Source organism: Rissa tridactyla, chromosome 1 (assembly GCF_028500815.1).
Source record: "Rissa tridactyla isolate bRisTri1 chromosome 1, bRisTri1.patW.cur.20221130, whole genome shotgun sequence".
NCBI classification, from domain to species: Eukaryota; Metazoa; Chordata; class Aves; order Charadriiformes; family Laridae; genus Rissa; species Rissa tridactyla.
Window position 1 is genome coordinate 143815671 of NC_071466.1, and position 20316 is coordinate 143835986.

Consider the following 20316-nt stretch of genomic DNA (forward strand, 5'->3'; position numbering starts at 1 on the left):
ACTTTTCTTAACCTGAAAAGCTTAGAGTGAATCTCAGCTTTACAAAGGTTTTTACTATTCACAGTTGTCAAGAAACCTTGAAAACACTCAGTAAAAGTTTCTGAGTACTGAAAGGCCTATAAAAGGAACGCACTGACGCAAATTCAGTGTCTTTTTTTAGCCAGGCTTATCACCTTTCTACATACAAAGTTGGCATTATTGTTCTTTAGCCACAGTATGTGCACAGCATGATGTACAGCAATGCAAAATTCTTTACTGCACCAGCCCCATCTGTGTTCCAGTGGTGGAACGGGCCTTCAGTTTCTCTTGCCTTGTGACGTGCTCAAGGATAGGCCAAAGGAAAAAAAAAATCCATCAAAATCTGTGCATTGTCTAAGAGGTCTGTGAGCAAAGGATAGGACTGAAATTTTTGCTTGCTAGTTTTCTGAACATTAACATGATTTAAGGAATAGGAAAAAAAAAAACAGAAGAGAGAAAAAAAAAATAGAAGTAAAAATAGTGTTTCCCTATAGCCTGCTGCTGGCCATGTCACTGTATTCAGATCTGCCAAAGCTGATTTATCTTTTTCATGAATCTCAGGATCACAAGAACAGCATTTGACTCACTCCAGTACTACTCATACCTCATTCCCAAGAAAGAAACCTCTTTCCCAGCCTGTCTAGTGGTGGTTGTTGGAAGCTACAATAAGTTAACATGGAGAGTGGGAGAAGATTCAAGGTTTTATTGATGTGGAAAGGTGCTTTTTTTTTTTTCCTTTTTGGAACATATCAAGCCTCTTGGGATCCTGTTTCTTTAAATATTTCTCCTGTTCATGGAATGACTGGCAGCTGAGTGGGATAAAGGAGAAGAAGAATCAGCTCTCACTTCTGAACTGGCAGCACATTCAGAATTAATTGGGAGGAAGAGCTTTCTGACAGGAAGAAGATTCTAAAAACGTGAAAAGCAGAAAAAAATGGGATTTTCCATAGGACTATGAATCAGGGGAATATGTTTTCAGGAATGTCATACAAATGAAAAAACACTGTGTTTTGTGTCTTAATATTACTGAAGGTTGGCAGCTGAGCCACTCTAGGCTCTGTCAATGATCAATAGAAAGAAAGAGGATTCTTTTAGGTATGATTCGGGTTTGAGATGGGCAGAATTGCCATTCAGAGGTGTTTGTCTCTGTTGATTAGACAGGACAAGTAGGCCACCAACTCAGACATCTTGTTAAAGCATTTGAATTTATGTGAGCAGAATCCAGGTCCTAGTTCACCCATGTAAAGTAACATAATAACAATAGAAAATAATAAAGATTTGTTGATCCAATGATAGAGAACATCAAGACCCTAACCAATGAGTTGTGCATATTTGTTAAAATAGCATGGAAAACAAATTACTGCCATCAAGAAGATCCCAATAAAGTGACTTGAATAACTCTTGAACCTTTTCAGGAACTTAAATATTGCAAAAGGCTTTTAAAAGTGGGTTTTCTTGAGACACTGAATCACTGGAGGTAAAACCATTCAGCACCAACTTAAAAACAGTGCTTACTTTTCTCCTTTTACTGACAGCATAGTAATTTTCAGCAGAACTCTGAAGCGTGATGCGAGTCAGAGGAATGCACTGTTCTGCCACCAGCAGCACAAGTGACACAAATTGTACATCACAAGGAATAAGGTTTCTTTTGAAGACCATAACATGAAGAAAGATCTGAATGATTAAAAGATGAAGGAAGAACAAAGGAAACTGACAACAGCATTTCCCCTACCTCCTTAAAAATGTCCAAATAAATAATACCATCTTTATTCTACCTAGGATATCTCACTATAAGCAGATGACTAAGTGAGATTTTGATCTTAAATTGGTGTCAGAGATAGTAAAGTCATATCTAGCAGTTAAAAGACTTAAACTAATGCAAAGTGATAAAAACTAAGTATAGAATTGTTGGCAAATACATTAAGTAATTAATTGTCTTGATTTCCTTTGTTCTGGATTGTGCAGACTACAATCCAGCAACTGTAATAAATAGTTGGTTCTTTTCATTTTATTGAGACCTCAGTTCATGAGGTGTAAAAGAAAACATAGTCAATAGAGATGTGAACATATTCAGCATTTCACAGGACTGAATGTTTGAGGAAACCCAAGGTCTGTGTTCCTTTGCTACAGATTCCTAAATTTGCCATATTTTTTAAATATCAACCAAAGAAAGAAAAAGAATGCAATGCATGAAAAGTATACACATAGATCATAGCTTTCTAATTTCATTTATATCTTGTGTTTGATTTCACTGAATCACAGAATCACAGAACAGTTATGGTTGGAAGGGACCTCAGGAGGTCATCTGGTCCAACCCGTGTTCAAGCAGGGCCACAACAGGCCAGTTGCCCAGGGCTACATCCAGATGGCTTTTGAATACCTCCACAACCTCCCCGGGCAACCTGTGCCACTGCTCTGTCATCCTCACAGTAAAAAAGTATTTCCCGATGTTCAGATGGAACCTCCTGTGTTTCAGTTTGTGCCTATTGTCTCTTGTCACTGTGCACCACAGAAAAGAGCCTGTCTCCATCCTCTTTGCATCCTCCCTTCAGGTATTTATATACATTAATGAGATCCCCCTGAGCCTTCTCTTCTCTAGGCTAAACATTCACAGCTCTCTCAGCCTCTCCTCATATGAGAGATGCTTCAGTCCCTCAATCATCTTTGTGGCCCTTTGTTGGACTCTCTCCAGTATGTCCATGTCTCTCCTGTACTGAGGAGACCAGAACTGGACACAGAACTCCAGGTGTGGCCTCCCCAGTGCTGAATAAAGGGGAAGAATCACTTTACTTAACCTCCTTTGTCTAGTGCAACCGAGGATATCATTAGCCTTCTTTACAGCAAGGGCACATTTCTGTGTCCTGTTCAACCTAGCATCCACCAGGATGCCCAGGTCCTTTTCTGCAAAGCTGCTTCCAGTTGGGTGGCCCCCAGCATATACTTGTGCATGAGCTTGTGCATGAGCTTGCGCACGTGTGTACTTTGCACTTCCCCTTGTTGAACTTCACGAGGTTCCCATCAGCCTATTTCTCCAGCCTTGATTTGCTTATTCAAATTTATTTGGATGTAAAATCAGTGTTTGAGCTATTTTATGATTTGAGATCACCAAACAAGGAAACAGGCAGAAACAGGAATCACATACCAGATTTCCTCTTTCTCGAAAAAAATATCATTTCTCTGTTGTTATTTCGCTCTTCCTATAAACTTATAACTCACAGTCCCCTTAGTGGAGCTGTAAGTGGTAGTAGTTTTCAAGAGAAAATTTGACCCCCAGTGGTCTTTGTGTTTTTAATTGGGATTAGACTTTCACACCTCTGAAAAGTTTGCAAGCAATGAAAAATGTCAGATGCAGTCAAGAGGCCCTAAATATAACATATGGCCTGGAAAATATAAATAGTGCTTTATAGAATATGTTTAATATTGATATTCATTATCATGACATATCTTATAGAAAAATGTATTGCTAATGACTTAGGAGAAACTAGCTGCTAGAAAACTGTTCTTATTCTTTATACAACAGCTATTCTGTGCACACAGTACAATTCAGAACTGCTAAATCCTGTTGAAAATTGTCACCTTAACTAGGTACTTGTAGCATTTATTTCTGTCCTTGCAGGATTGCACTGGTCATGGATTTATGTAGGGATATAACTTCAGCTTTGAAGGAAGACAGGTCTTGATGATACATAATGAAGAGCGTAACAGTGACTTCATGATTACTATTGCTTTGAGATTCTAAATGAAGCGAAAGAGATATCTTATTTTTTAAGACTTTAATGACTTAATACATTATCCATATTTGGCACAGTTAATCCACAAGGTACAACCATGCCTGATCACTGCAGTCTGGCCTAGCTTCTTGTATCTTCCTATTAAATCTTTTCTTAAGCATCCCTCTGCGTGTGCTCGCTCTCTGTCCCATGTGGACTCAGTGCCGGCTACCGGTGAGACCTGTGTGTGCGTGAGGGAAATTTGGTACCAGCTCCCGGGGTCAGACCAGGGCCCCTGGCCTGTGGTACCAGTGAATGGAGTGAGGGAGGTCTCCATGTCAGCTACTGGAGCCGGTGGGGATCTTGAACTCCCAGCCACCAGGGCGGGAACAGCGTCTGTTCCCAAAACCAGCGTGAGTGAGGCAAGCGAGGAGCTCAGCACCGCTGGACCGGGGTCACGGGCCACTGCCTGTGTGCCTGGTGCTGGCTGCTGGGGGGAGAGTCTGTGCCTTCCCCAGTTCTGGTGTGCCTGGGGCGTGCGGTGCGTATTCACCAGCGAACTTTATGCCAGACTAGCCAGTGGCTGGGGGTGGCCTAAGGTCCAGACCAGGGTCCCCAGGCAGAGGGTCTGTGCTGGTATGCCCGGGGCAATTTGTGAATGTGGAGTGCATGAAGAACGAATGTGTGAGTGCTGTGTGTTTGCAGTGAGCACCAAGCTGGACCAGATGGCAATCGGGTCCCTGTGGGGTGGGTAAGGGGGCCCAGGATCCAGGCCCAGTGCTGAGTGGGCAGAGGGGCCATGCCGGTAATTAAGGAATCCACAAACATGCGTGTGTGCTTGTGAACCTGGAAAGTGGGGATGTGTGTGTGCCTGCACTAGTGACCTTCTGCCTCCACCCACTGAAGAGGAAGTATGGGCTTGGCTGTCTGTGGATTGTCTTTTACGTGAGTCCTGTATGTAGGGGTTTTTGACGGCAGTGCCTTGTCTGTGGAAGCCTGTGTGACTGGCCATGTTGGTGTCCTCTGTGTGTGTGTCTGGGATACATGCGTAGCCATGTCACTGGTTGAACCTGCAAACAGGAAAGCGTCAGCCATGTCCTTCAGTCTGGGCAGAGGCCCTGAGTCCCCAGGGCACCAGGTTGGGCTCCAGTGGCCAGGCAGGAGAGGTCCTGGGCCGGAGGAGGCGGGACAAGCTTTTTACATCACTTAACAGTATGTAGGCAGAGAAATATTCAGAAATTTACACCTATGGTTTTAAGAAGTACCCATTCAGCTCAGTGTCTTCCTAGTTGCTGCACCCCACTCTCTGTAGCCTCCAACCTCTCCTCCTAGGGGTTCATCAGTGCCCAGATGTGTAACCCTGGCTCAGGCTTATGAGACAAATTCTAAATTGTAAGACAGAGTTTTGACAAGTCCTGTAGCATAGAGCCATTGAAGATAAAATAAGGTGAAATACAAATTTAAAGTTCAAGGATTCAGGAAGAAAAAACAGTCATGTGAAGAGATATAACATGCTAAGGGAGTCTAAAGATGGCAACAGCAACATGAAGTATGAACATGAAGCAACATGAAACAACATGAACGTTCCCAGCAGCAGAAGAATCTGACCCTTCACCACCTGCTTCATGATTACCTGGCCAGCAAAGACTCTGTGTGTCTTCTGTTAGGAATGATAAGCATATTAGTGCTTTGCCTAATAACTTGTTGACCCCAACTGCCTTTGATATGTTAGACAATAAATAATTGCTTTGTACTATTGAGAGGAATATATTCTACGTACAAGAGATTCTCTGGGGATGGTGAAAGGTGGTTGAACAGAGTGACTCAGAGGGAACGATAGTAACAGTGTCTAAATTTCTGAAGAGGTTTTGTAGAAAATACATTTTTGAGAACCAGGCTTTTACATATTTCTCAATGTATTCTTACTGGCAAAGATGTTCAAATCAATGACTTCTGTGAGAGTAACTAAACTGTATTTTATGCATTTTAATTGAGTTTTACTGACTTGCAAGTGTGCTGCCTTATTCTCTGACCTCTGAGATGTGTAGGTGTTACAGAATTTAAGAAAACAAAACCAGTTACATTTAATTGCTGAATCAAAGGTGTGAATGCTTGGAAGTGATCTAAAGTGAAACAGATGGGTATTTTTAAATGCTCCCTTTCTGAATTGGGAGTTTGTATTTCTAGCTGCTCACGAGGTTAGTTGAATTTAAACTTACTTTAGAGCTTTGTTAGCACTGTAATTGAAATGTGAGATTGTTATTTCAACTTGAAATGGAAGGCTATATATTCCTGTAATTCTCCTAATTAGAGAACTAAATTAGAATTAGACAACTAAACTGAATTTTGTCAGAACACCCGTACAGTGGAAGACAATGAATACAAAGGATGTTATTGAATGAAAAGCTAGCACTTTTCTGTGTGTCCTGGTTACAGTTGGGATAGAGTTAATTTTCTTCCAAGTAGCTGCTGTGTTTTGGATTTAGTATGAGAATAATGTTGTTAACACATATTGGTTTAGTTGTTGGCAAGTAATGTTTACACTAATTCAAGGACTTTTTCATCCTGCCATAGAAACTGAGAGGGAGCATATACAGGACAAGCTGGTCAAAGGAATATTCCATACCATAGACGACATGCTCAGTATATAAATGGGGGTTGGCTGGGGGGCAGGAATCCACGATCACTGCTTGGGATAGGCTGAGGAACAGATCCTCGGGTGGTGAAAGCTATTTGTGTTGTATCACTTTATTTTATATATTCTTTTACCATTATTAACATTATTATTTTTTTCTTTTCCATTACTGTTCTATTAAACTGTCTTTATCTCAACCTATGAGGTTTTGGGGTTTTTTCCCCTTCCTTTTATCCCTCTCCTCCCTACCCTATTGGGGGTGGAGGGGTGTGAGCAAGTGGCTGTGTGGTCCTAGTTGACGGCTGGGGTTGAACAATGACACTGTGAAACTGCCTTTTTAAACATAGAGTTTCTCTGTCAACAGAGAAATATATATATATATATATAAACTATTTATGTGGTATAAGACTTTAACCAGGTTTTATCATTTTACAGTATATGAGCCCACATTGGCACAGTGCTGTCTTCTCTGACCTCGTTCTAATAACATGACAACCTGGGTGCACAAAGAAATGAAAGTCACAGCACAATAAGCAGTTTGAATTTATGTAAATATAAAACATTGTATGTGTATGTGTATATGTATATATGCATATGTATATATATACACATAGATTTGAAGGGGAAAGGGGATGAAACCAGGCTCTTTAGAGGTAAGCCTGGGGTGTGCCAATGTTCATGGAACAGTATGCTAGTGAGGTCCCTTGGTCTGCTGACTCAGTGAAGGTAGGGGATGGAGATCCATGCAGCAGCAGAGATGTGAGGGTCACTGATGGGTTAGAAACTACAACCATGCCATAGTTTCTAACGCCATACCTGAAACCATAGTTTTCAGGTAGAAATTAGGGCTTCTCACTGCAAAAAGGTGGTGGGACCAATAGCACCTGAAGTGCTTCTACACTAATGCATGCAGCATAGGCAATAAACAGGAGAAGCTGGAAGCCATTGTGCAGCAGGAAAAACTGTGACGTAGTTGCCATCATGGAAACGTGGTGGAGTACTGTAATGGATGGCTATAAACTCTTCAGAAGGGATAGACAAGGAAGGAGAGGTGGTGGGGTGGCCCTGTATATTAGAGAGTGTTATGAATGTCTAAAACTTAATGATGGTGACAACAGGGTTGAGTGTTTATGGGTAAGAATCAGGGGGAGGGCCAACAAGGCAGATATCATCATGGGAGTCTGTTATAGATGGCACAACCAGGATGAAGAGGCAGACAAAATACTCTATAAGCAGCTGGGAGAAGTCTCATGATCACTAGCCCTTGTCCTCATGGGGGACTTTAACTTACCAGATATCTGCTGGGAATACAGTACAGCTGAGAGGGAACAGTCCAGGAGGTTCCTGGCATGTGTATCTTCCTGATACAGATATTGAGGGAGCCGACTAGGGAAGGTGTCCTGTTGGACCTGTTGTTTGTGTACAGAGAAGGACTTGTTGGGGATGTGACGGTTGGAGGCCATCTTGGGCATAGTGATCATGAAATGACAGAGTTTTCAATTCTTGCAGAAGCAAGGAGGGGGGTCAGCAGAACTGCCACCATGGACTTCTGGAGAGTGAACTTTGGTCTTTGCAGGAGCCTTATTGACAGAGACCCTTGGGAGGCAGTCCTGAAGGGCAAAGGAGTCCAGCAAGGCTGGATATTTTTCAAGAAGGATGTCTTAAAGGTGCAGGAGCAGGCCATCCCCATGCGCCAAAAAATGAGCCATCAGGAAAAAAGAATTAACCTGGCTTCTAAAGTTAAGGACAATAAAAAAGTTTCTATAAATATATTAGCAATAAAAGGAGGATTAAGGATAATCTCCATCCTTTATTAGATGGGGGTGGAAACATAGTGACAAAAGATGAGGAAAAGGCTGAGGTACTTAATGCCTTCTTTGCCTCAGTCTTTAGTAGTAGGACCAGTTGTTCCCTGAGTACCCAGACCCCTGAGCTAGTAGATGGGGCGGGGAGCAGAATGAAGCCCCCATAGTCCAAAGGGAAATCTGAGTGACCTGCTACAGCACTTAGACATCCACAAGTCTATGGGGCCAGATGGGGTCCACCCCAGGATACTGAGAGAGCTGGTGGAAGTGCTCACCAAGCCACTTTCCATCATTTATCATCAGTCCCGGCTAACTGGGGAGGTCCCAGTTGACTGGAGGTTAGCAAATGTGACGCCCATCCACAAGAAGGGCCAGAAGGAGAATCTGCAGAGAATCTGTCAGTCTGACCTTGGTGCCAGGGAAGGTTATGGAACAGATCATCCTGAGTACCATTACAGGGCACATGCAGGACAACCAGGTGATCAGCCCCAGTCAGCATGGGTTCATGAAAGGCAGGTCCTGCTTGAAAACCTGATCTCCTTCTATGACAAGGTGACCCGCTTGATGGATGAGGGAAAGGCTGTGGATGTTGTTTACCTGGATTTTAGTAAAGCCTTTGACACCATTTCCTTCAGCATTCTCCTGGAGAAACTGGCTGCCCATGGCTTGGATAGGCGTACTCTTCGCTGGGTAAAAAACTGACTGGAAGGCTGGGCCCATGGAGTGGTGGTGAATGGAGTTAAATCAGTTGGCAGCTGGTCACAAGTGGTGTTCCCCAGGGCTACTGGGGCCGGTTCTATTTAGTATCTTTATCAGTGGTCTTGACAAGGGCATCAAGTGCACCCTCAGTATGTTTGCAGACCACACTAAGATAGGTAGGAGTGTTGATCTGCTTGAGGGTAGGAAGGCTTTACAGAGGGATCTGGAAAGGCTGGATTGATAGGCCAATGGTATGAGATTCAACAAGGCCTAGCACTGGGTCCTGCACTTGGGTCACAAAAACCCCAGGCAGCGCTACAGGCATGGGGAAGAGTGGCTGGAAAGCTGCCCAGCAGAAAAGGGCCTGGGTGTGTTTGTCGACTGCTGGGTGAATGTGAGCCAGCCACTGTGCCCAGATGGCCAAGGCGGCCAACAGCGTCCTGACCTCTATCAGGAATAGTGTGGAAAGTAGGACTGGGGAAGCGATCATCCCCCTGTACTCGGCACTGGTGAGGCCGCACCTTGAATACTGTGTTCAGTTTTGGGCCCCTCTCTACAGGAAAGACATTGAGGTGCTGCAGTGAGTCCAGAGAAGGGCAATGAAGCTGGTGAGGGGTCTGGAGAACAGGTCTTATGAGGAGCGGCTGAGGGAGCTGGGATTGTTTAGTCTGGAGAAAAGGAGGCTGAGGGGAGACCTTATCACTCTCTACAACTACCTGAAAGGAGGTTGTAGGGAGGCAGGGGGTCGGTCTCTTCTCCCAAGTAACAAGCGACAGGACAAGAGGAAATGGCCTCAAGTTATGCTAGGGGAGGGTTAGGATGGATATTAGGAAAAATTTCTTCACAGAAAGGGTTATCAAACATTGGAACAGGTTGCCCAGGAAAGTGGTAGAATCACCATCCCTGGAGGTATTTAAAAGACAGGCAGACGTGGTGCTTAGGGACATGGTTTAGTTGTGGTTTTGTCAGTGTTAGGTTGATGGTTGGACTCAATGATCTTAAAGGTCCCTTCCAACCTAGATGATTCTATGACTCTATAATTCTATGTATAAAGACACACACACATTGTAAGTAAGCATATTAATGTGTCTTTAAGGAACTGCATACTTTTATGTGTGGCTGAAATGACAAATGCTCACAATGTTAAGGCAGTTATTGAATAAAAAATACAATAAAATAGCATAGTCTTGCTCATTCAGAATACTGTTGCATATTGCATTTCCCCCTATTATTTCCTTATTTACAGGATGTAAAAGGGTGAATTGATTCACTCTCCTGATGGCCTTCTGCTACCTCTGCCTACAGTTGCTTGATTCCTGACATTTGTTGAATCTGACAATAGGACAATGAAGTGCAACAAGAAAATATTCTGCAAGTACATAGGCACCAAAAGAGAAGGTAGGGAAAATGTGGGCCCATTGCTAAATGGGGCAGGGGCCCTGGTGATAAAGGATGTAGAAAAGTCCAAGGTACTCAGTGTGTTCTTCATCTTAGTCTTTACTCTAAGACCAGCCTTTAGGAGTCACAGTGTCATTCTGTGACTTTTTGACACTAAATTTAAGTATATACTTCTGCTCCTCCTGCTTTTATGGAAATGAGCAGCTTCTCTGGATGTTGACTGTATGTCCCTATCTTTCCTCCCTCCTCTCCCTTCCTCCCTCCCTCCCTTTTCACTCTCCGTCCCTCTCTTCTTCTTTCTGTACCCACCTGTCCACCCACTTTCCTGCCTTTCTTCCCTCCTTCCTTTTCTTTTCCACATTCACGAAATAATTTCATTATGACCTTTGACCTCCAGTAAATTTACAAAGCATGTTCTGTTTCATGACTAAATATAGTATTTTCCAGAACAGGACTTTTACTTAAGGGCAACTTCACGTTTGCTACTTCTAGTCCCAGAAATCTAAGAGATCATCAGACTTACACAGAGCAGAAAAGGATTTAGCTGAAATTTTAGTCTGTAACATACTTTCTCGCACAATAAAATATGTTCCCTTTTTTGTCTTCTCTGCACAATAGCTGTTCTTGTACCTCAGTTTTGTTATTTCACATCCTTGGTCCACTTCAGGTTTGCAGAGGACCTGTGGGTTATATCGAAGCCAATGGAACTGAAAGGGCCCTTATCTTTTCTTAAGGCTCAACAACACAATAGGCAGAGCATCCCTAACGACTGTTGAACACCCCCTGCTGCCTGTAAATTCAGCTACTCCTAAGTTTTAAACACTGTGACTCCTAAGCAGGCAACTATATTATGAAGCGGCTAACACTATCTCATTTGATTTCCTTCTGAAACAGCTGTTCCAGCTGTACAGTTACACAAGGTGCAAACTGTGGGCAAAAAGCAGTGCTGCTTTTCAGATTTGACCGCTCTCTTTCTAGGGGAAGTAAGTAAGAAATTACTAACCCAAAATAACAAATTGAAACATGCCAGATACACAGCTGGGCTCACTCACAAGGGATTTCTGCAGAATACACTTTATTGACACTACCTGGCCATGTGCATTTAGTCAGCTAGTCTTCTCCTATAAAGTTCTTTCTGTCAATATTCTTCTTTTTCATTCTCATAACATTTCTGCAGAGTTCTTAGTTAAAAGGAGGTAAACAAGGTGCTATATAATAAAATGGTCACAGGCCTGAGAAGATGACCTGTAAGGAGAGATTACTTTGTGCTGAACTTGTTTGATTTGTGGAAAAGGAGGCTAAGGGACAATCTAACAGCAGCCTGCAAGTACTTGAAAGACAGTTAAATAGAAAATTGAGGCAAACTCTTCTCAATAGCAGTAGATGAGATAACGAGGTGCAAAGGTCACAATTTGCTGTTTGGGAGGTTCAGGAAACTTTTTCACTGAGAGGTCTGTGCAGCACTGGACGGTTGCCTACAGAGGTAGTGGATTCTCCATGCTTGGAGATTTTTGAGACTTGGCTAGAGACAGCAATGGCCACGATCTAATGCTGGTGACTGTTCTACATTGAGCGTGAGGTTGCATGAGATGTTCTGTAGACACTCTTTCTAATCAACACTTCTATGTTTCTGCAATGACACTGAGTGTGATCCCTATTTATAAAGGACTCAGTGGCATTACTCCTCATATATCCTGATGTAACTGAGATGAGAGCAAAAAAAAAAGTACATATCCTCTACTTCAGACAGGGTAATGTCTAATATAGGGCACAATCCTGAGGTCCTCAAATAGAAGTAGTTTAGAAGGAGTTATGGGAAGGGTTAATTACTTCCCTATTTTTGACCAAGGAAAAGAAAATAAGCAGCTGGTCTTTATCCCACGTTGGGGTGAAGCTTCAGGGCAATGGATTGATGAATAGTACAGGGACGCAACTAGAAACTGAAACAGATGGCAGGATCTCCTCTCCTCTTTTCTAAGTGAGAAATTAAGGTCCACAACAAAAAAGGTTTGGGCTGGTAGATTGTTGTTGGAAGGCCCTGGCTTGGTCACACATTATTCTGGGGTCTGATACTAGGTTTGAGCTTTCTGGTGCTATTAGAAGCAATGAAAAATAAACTGTATGGCCAGAAAAAGACAAGGACAGAAGAACTGCTAGGCCATAGGTGACCTCTTAAATCTCAGTTTAAAACTGAAATACTAAGAGTGATATAGTGCCCATCCTCTCACAGTCACTGAGAAGTGAGAAAGTTGTCTCAGCTCCCGTGCAACAGGTTGAAGGCAATAGCATGCTGAGGGACTCCATGGAGCCAGTCAGGCTGTGATTAGTCAGCAATTGCTCCATTCTGGCATGGTGAAGACACCCTTGTGGCCATCAACTCAGCCACTTAGTGGGCAATCTCCTCTTTGCTTCCTTGAGATGTGTGCTTCCTGTTTCTGTTGTTTAGAAGTTATTCCCAAAGAAGAAAGAAAATATGGAAAGGACAATCCCATTTTATCCTAAAATCTAGACTGAAATAAAGCTGGCATTAAAGCTGTTGAACAGGACAGTAGGTAGCAGGATTCTGTGGAATCAGAGGTGGGAGCAACTAGTTTCATCATTCACCCCCTTTAGCTGTTCATCACCTCATCTGTAAGCGGACTAAACTTTTTTGCAAACTTGGAAAGGCTGAGGTGAAATCTTATCAAAAGATTAGGCTGAATGCCTTTTTATCTTTATGTATTTCTCTGCTTTGTCTGTACCAGTAAGGGCACAAGCCTTCATCTTTCGCAATTAGGCTCAGGCTGAAGCTCTGGAAGGCAAGTGAGTCAGTCTTGCTAAGCTCCCTTTCAGCATGGAGGTAGAACAACTATAAAGGTAGTCATCTACTCTTCTCTGAAGAATTTGGTGCTTTTCACAGACTGAGCTTGGAAAAAAGAGTTATTACTTCTGTACAAAGTGCTCATTAGCATGGAACCTCACTTTTAGCATTGCCACAATGACACAATATGATCTGGCCCATGATGTCACCAAGATGAACCATGCCGTTTCTAAAAAACACCAGTCTTCTTGACACTAAAATGCTGTTCACTAGAACAACCCTATGCTGGCAGAGGATAAGATATCTTTATTTTGAAACTCTGCTTTGAGTGGTTGCTGTTATTCTTTGTTTAAGCATAAATATTTTTTGATCCTATTTATATTATTAATGCCAACCAAAAGTTATTTCTTCAATGGGGCCAAAATATTATGGTCAATGTCTTGAATTTTTAGTATTAAATTTGAGAATGGAATGTAATGTATTTAACTACACTGAGATCTTCAGCTGAGCTAAATTAATGTTCTGCACAGCTGAAGTTCGTAGGAGAAGATGGCTCAGAGTCATATTTTTGCTCCCCACTCCTGAGTTGGCTAGAAACCAAAAGAGCCTCCATGACTATATTAGAACTGCCTTGTTACTAGCCTAATTAGTCCTAGTAGGAGCATTGTACAGGATCAAAATATGGTGAAGTGGAATACTCCCTGCTTTAACTCAGACCTGCTTCTATAGCCCTTGGGGATTTGACTACACACACAGTGAAAGATTCTTCACTGACATCATGAGTCAGCTTTCTGACTGCCTTGTCAGCAGTGCAAAGCATCTAGAGCATATGGGCACTAGTCTGGTCTCTGTAGCTCACCTATACTACTCGCACACACCAGCTACCACAACTTTTCCCGTTCAAAGTTATGTGACCTAGGCATGTGGCACACCACTTAGTGAGGCTGAAAGGTATGTCATAAACTGTGTCTTCAGCTACCTAACTGACACCATGCCAGATCTGTCATGACTTCTGTTAGTGCAAGAAGTACACGACATAGCAGCGCTATTTCTCTCTTGGGTAAACATCACCCACTCATTAATGTTCATTCATATACGGTGTTCTAAGCAATTTAATAACATCAAATAATACTATTCTATGGCACCTTTCACCAGTAAATCACAGAATTCAACAGTACGAATGGGAAAGCTCAGAGGGATTAAATTATATCTCCAAGATCATCCAGTGTAATAGCCAGGAACAAAACATATGTTTACTGAATAAATTCAGTCCACCATTCTCTGTTAAGCACGCTCTTGTTCTGCTTCTGTTCATTTGTACTTTGATAACTTAGGAGGAGAAAACCCTCTTCCTACTCATGACTCATGACCTACTCATGACAAACAGAAGCTCATGATTTCAACAGATTGTATAATCTCTTCTCCCCTCAGCAGTGGTATGGCTGGATTTCATACAGATAGGACATTGTAATCTTCTCACTTCTGATAACAGAGCATTTACTTTCACAGACCTGGATCTCATGGTACTGCACCAGTTATATTCATCTGTATGGGGAAGCATGTCTATTATGCCTGTTACCCTAAATCTTCAAAAGATTTTTTTTTTCTCACCAAAACCCAGCTTTGTATAATTCAGGGAGGACTCCATTTTACTACCATTAATAAATTACCTAATGTCTCAATTCTTAGCAGTGAAACAGGCATCTTTTCTCTCTACAGACACTGCGAAATCTTCAGCGTAAGAATAGACTTTTATGAAGTTACTATGCACTCGCATTGCACAAAACCAGCCCAGTTTCAGGTTCTAGAATTGTTTCAGTCAGCGGCTAACCTGTTTTGTGTAGATGTATACATCTGTTGGATGTGCGCATAGACCCAGCCACTTTGTGCTATTCCCTTCACATGGCATAGGTTCACAAGATAAATTAAGGCACACTTCTGAAATGTCGCTTCTTTCAATTTGTTTCCTATCACTGATATCAGGCCTACTATTAATATGGCTTCCATTTAATACATTTAAAATAAAAAGACTCAGAAACCAAAAAATACAGTAGGTCAGTACCATGAATTTTGCAGAATCTTTGTGCATATGTTCTGCAAAGAAAAAATTCTCTTTCACTTTGTTTTCTCTCTGAGTGCCTTTAACTATTTGCAGAGAACTCAATTCTGGATCTGTTATTTATGCAAAGAGTCCTGTTATATTTAGACAAGTCTTCTTTCATGACTTACATACAGAGGATCTTTGTTGTATCTTGAGGAGAGGTTCTACAGCTTTTGTTCCAATGGAACTTCTCTTGCAGTTCATGGGATGGCCAAGGGGAATAAAGATTTTCTGAATCTTTTTTTCCCTGCGCACTCCAAACAAGGATCTGAAACCATTCTAGCAAGCTCCTATTAGTGGGACCCCTATGGCTTTCATCAAGCTTCTAAATAGAAAAGACTTATGGTTTTATTCCCCTTGACTTTTATTTTTTATACCAAGCCCTGTGTACTCTCAGGCTGCCTATAAACACATACAAAAACCCACCAGTTCCACTTAAACTCTGGCAGACAGACTGATATCAGGCTGTTATCAGTACAACAAAATTACAAAACTATTCTGAGCCTGATCCAAGATCCAACAGCACCTGTGGCAACACTTCCATTCACTTAACTATATCTTGTATCAAGATATAAGGCTATGGGGATACTGGTAATGTAAATATCTATACAATCTGGTACAATGGGAGCACGCTTCTGTAAGTTTCCTGGTAACACAAGGTGTCCTCCTTGACGGGAAAGTAATGCTAGTGAGCTATTGCTTTTCTTCTCTCTTGTATTCTTGTTTGAGGAAACACTGAGCATTGTCTTACTGTAGCTTTGGTTTTCCCTTGTCTGTATTTGTTGTAATCATTTCTTTAAGTTCTTTAGGCTAATGAGCTAGCACTATGTTCATCAGAGGGTAGTTAAGGGAATAAAAAGTGTCTCATGCAGTGTCTATGTTCTTTGTCTTAATGTATTTTTTTAAACTGCCTTACTGCTGGAACAGAATACTTGCCATATTTGACCAAAAGTTCGAGTAATGCTCTTAGTTGTTGTAGATTTAAAAAAAATAATAAAAATTTTACTATGAAATTGTAACAGGAGTAATTGGCTTGAATCAATCTGATTAAGAACGAGAAGGTTTTTGGAGGGATTTGGAAGTGGGACATTTTGACCATTTATTAAATGTTTTAACTCTTCATTTCTCATTATAGCAAACATTTTTTACATCACGCCTATCACCATGGCATTCAGAAACTTAGTAAGTATCAAATCATGCTTATTACTAATACCCCATTGGTTTCAAATGAAGCAAATTCATACCAATTCCTAATTTTCTCTCATACAGTGATAAGTCCAAAAGTGAGATGCTTTGTCCTGTATTCCTTCTGCCACAGAACCTTTGCTAACTTCAGGAGAAAGTTAGAGAAATACAAATTTGAAGGTCAAACTGGGATCATATGACTTCGCTAAATATAGATGTAAAAACTGACAAGTGAAAGATCTTCAAAGGTTTTGGCATATTTTGCTTGGCACACTTCTGTGTCTTAACATCACAAGTATGAAAATTAATAAAATAGAAAATATCTTGGCAGGTGTTACGATGTATCTCTTCTGATTTTTTTTAAAGTACAAGCACAACAGGATATGCCTAATCTGCAATATTTTCACTCTCATTTCACAAGTCTGTCACTGATGGATACTCTGAGGAGAGGAAGCACGGCATTTTAATATTCTCCTAACCTGTATGCAGCATTGGAATGAAATTGTCCTTGTTAAGAAAGTCTTCTCCATAAAATGACATTGCAGTGTATGCAGCATTGCACAAGCAGAAAGACAAAGGCAGTTAAACAACAAAAATGTACTAATAGTGAACTAAAATACAAAAGGAATATTTAAAGAGTTCCTCTACCCTATTTTCCCTGTCTAAAGAGAACATCCATTGAAAAATGGCTTTGAAAGGAACTGGCTGTGCTCGTACATTTCTCCTTGCAATGCTGCCCAGGATCCAGGGACCTTTAATGCAATATGTGCTGTCAGTACTGTGACAGTTTACAGATGTGCAGCCAGACTTCTTGCTATTTATAGATGCCTCTTCTGCAAACAGTACTCCATAGGGTTGTAACACAGTAGCAGCAGACATGTTCTTTGATTTAGTGCTTACATTACATTCATTTAAGAAAATTCTGCTCTTCACCTGGCATGGCAAAGGAGGCATACTTATGAAGGTTAAGCAGAGCGCCCGCTATTAGGAAGAGAAAAGTGGAATTCATGACGGAGCAGGACACCTAGTGGGTAGACTATCTTAAAGGAGGAGATGTTTAAAAAATAAAGGGGGGGATAGTCATGTGCTCACTCACAACGAAGTAGTGCTTTTGTTCTTTATTTCCTCTGCAGGGCAACTGGGGAGGAGGGTCAGTGCTGCCTGGGCAAAGCTGTTGAAGTTGGTTGGGGTTCAATGTCCTCGAGGGTCTGTACGTGTCTGTGCTGCATGTCGCTTACCCATGCGTTAAAGAGTTCTGTCAGAGTGCAAGGCGCGGTCTATTAATAGAAACAGGGAGTTCGGCATACTCTTGCACCTTAGCCTGTCTCCTTCTCACGTGCTCACAGAGAAGCTCGGATTGCCTCCTGCATCCTTATGCTTTTCCAGATCTGAGACTTCACACACATCCCTAGAGAAGTCTCAGTGGGGTCAAGACAGCCCTAGACAAGTAGAAAAGGGCTGCTCAGCCCCAATGTTGCTGAGATAGGAAAGGCTGAGGAAACCGAAGGTAATGCGGCGGGGGAGGGGTGGGGGGGGGAGGGGAATTTCTTGCAGAAAACCTGAGAGCTCGCAGGGTACCCTCTCGGCCCGAAGGCAATGCAAAGCTATTCTCGGCATTGCTCAGGCCAGCCGGGCGCAAGGGGGAATGCACCTCCCGCCCTCCGCCCCCGCCTCGGGAGGCTCCGCATGCCAATATCCAGGATTCTGCAGAGACACGGATACTCCGAAGTCCCCCAAACAATCCTAGCAAAGGCTCCGCGGCGTTCTGCCTGGCGAAGAGCAATCAGAGCTGGCCAAAGTACTGTCGCAAGAGACCTTCTCTGTCCCTTTCAGCCTCCTCAAACACGCAAATAACCGTCCCCCTTCCTTGCCGCCGTACCAACCTTCATCTCCCTCCCAGTTCCCCGTAACCCGCACGGAGCCTCACCCCCGCCCGGCCCACCCAACTTTTCGGGGAACCAGCCGTAAAGCGGCGGCTTCCGGGAAGCAGCCCGAGCGACAGGAGGGTTCAGCGGGGTGCCAAGTTCTCTGCCTAGGCGGAACGGGGGCGGGGGGGGAGCATGCAGGAAATCATGGCAGCAACGGAGACAGGGGCTAGCCGAAGGAGCCTGGAAAGTTTACCTGCCCTTACTGCTGCTTCTGCTAAGGGATCTGTGCTCGGGGCTGGGGGAGCTCGGGCGCCGGGCTCTTCCTCGCATCCTTACCTCGGTGCTGTCGGCAGCGTTCTCCGCCATTTTCCTCCTCAGGAGCAGGCAGCGGGAGGAGTGTTTCATTCCCATAAGAGCTAGCCAGGGGGTTGGGGCTTGGAGGTTGGTGTTTTGTTTTGTGTTTTCAAAGATCTCTAAACACTGGTGTGCGCCAAAGAATAGGGAGAAAAATTATATGGAAAATGGCAATAAATCAGTCAGCTTTGTCCTTTCTGCGTCGTCCACGGGAATGTTTGTCTGCTCTTAGCATCGGGAGCTCCTCGGGCACTTTCAAGTCCTCCTCTTTCTCCCCTCTTCTCCACCTCCAGCGAGCTCTTGGGATGGGCAGAGAGAGGCAGCACACACTCTTCAGGTTAAACTAAAAGGCTGTCGGGCTGTGAGTCCTCCCCTTCTGAGAAAACAGTCGGGCTAAACAGGAGAGAAGCACCAAATAAGCTGAACTTGGGCGTGCAGTGACCAGCTGGGCATCTTTGTGTCCTGTGGCTACTCTTCCAGAGGCAGAGGGAGCCAGAGACAAAGCAACAGGACAAGGAAATCATAGCCCTTTATTTTCCTTCTTTGGGCTTCTTTCTTTCTCTCGAGGTCCCAGGAAACTTCCTTTAAAGATGGTCACAGAATTTGCTACCCTCTTTCTATGAATGTCTTCTGAAATAGTAATCCCTTCTCCCTTCCCTTCCCTTCCCTTATCCTATCCCTTCTGCTCTTGGGCAGAGCTTGGTGCCCTTTTCTGGGAATTACATTCACGTGTCTTTTGTAGAAAGAAACTCACATTCTACCAAGCTCCCCCCACCCCTCGCCTACACCCTCTAACACACAAGCACGCATTCACATGGACACACACACACGTTGTCTCCCTTTCACACAACATGCACAGTTTCTTTTCTTCCCCATCCCTCCTCTTCTTTTGAATCAGCAACGCTTTTCTTTGAAAGGACTCTCGGCAAGGTTCTTAGAGGGCAACTGAAGAAGCCTGCTCCAGCTTCTTTCCTCCGAGTTAAGTAGCAAACCTGCTTTCTTAATATATCTTCTCGTGCGTGTGCTCCCAGCTTCTGTTTTAGGTGAAGTTTTTCAGCAGGATCCACACTCCATCAGATAGCCATGAACTGTAGAACTACAGTCCCCATCCGGCTGCAGCTCCTGCTGAAAAAGCTGGGGGAGGAAGGGGCGGAGGGAAAGGTCTTGCTAGGGAGGGAAGGGGCTAAAGGTTCTTGAACTTCTTTTTAGCATTTTCCTAATGACGTATTCCACTGTGGGAGTGCATTGCCACCTTCCCCACACGTTTATCTTGCTTTCACTCCTCCGTGCGCTTTCTAGTTCTGAGTTGTCAGCTGGGTGGATTAGGTTTACCTCACTTGTGTTGCTGTGGGTAAGGGCGGGAGAGGGGGCGTATTATATAATTAATCCTTCCAACTTCACTTTCCGCAGCTCCATCTCCAGCCCACTGTTCTCACGTTTCTGTTTTGTTTTTATACGGAGGAGGTGAGAAAATAATGCTGGTGTGTGGGTGTGTGTTCGAAGGATTTCAAGGACCAGAACAGGACTGCTGCTCTCTGAACAGTTTGAAATTGTTTCCTCTGGGGGTGCTAATGGAGACCTGAAGAAGACGTTTGAAAGATTACTTTCAATGCATATTTTAAGCATATAGCCAGCTCACATGCTAGATCAGTAACAGATTATGATAGATCTGGGGTTTTGAATTTTTGTCCCCTGCTGTCTATTTTAATATGTTTTAATTAGACTTTATCCTCAGATGACCTC

At 43.0% G+C, this 20316-nt stretch overlaps 1 protein-coding gene across 4 annotated transcripts in view; it reads right to left on the reverse strand.

Moving 5' to 3' along the window:
* PRMT8 (protein arginine methyltransferase 8) overlaps positions 1-19881 on the reverse strand; it is a 73345-nt gene extending 53464 nt beyond the window's left edge. Inside the window, exons 1-2 of one of the 4 annotated variants that reach the window (XM_054218284.1) lie at positions 19566-19866; positions 18556-18966 (exon numbers count right to left, since the gene is read on the reverse strand). In XM_054218284.1, coding sequence (XP_054074259.1) covers positions 18556-18630 — 75 coding nt within the window. In that variant the 5' untranslated portion in view covers positions 18631-18966; positions 19566-19866. Of the gene's footprint in view, positions 1-18472 lie in introns of all 4 variants that reach the window. The other 3 variants (XM_054218300.1, XM_054218292.1, XM_054218276.1) reach the window with 3 other exon arrangements.
* Positions 19882-20316: the final 435 nt, after the last annotated feature.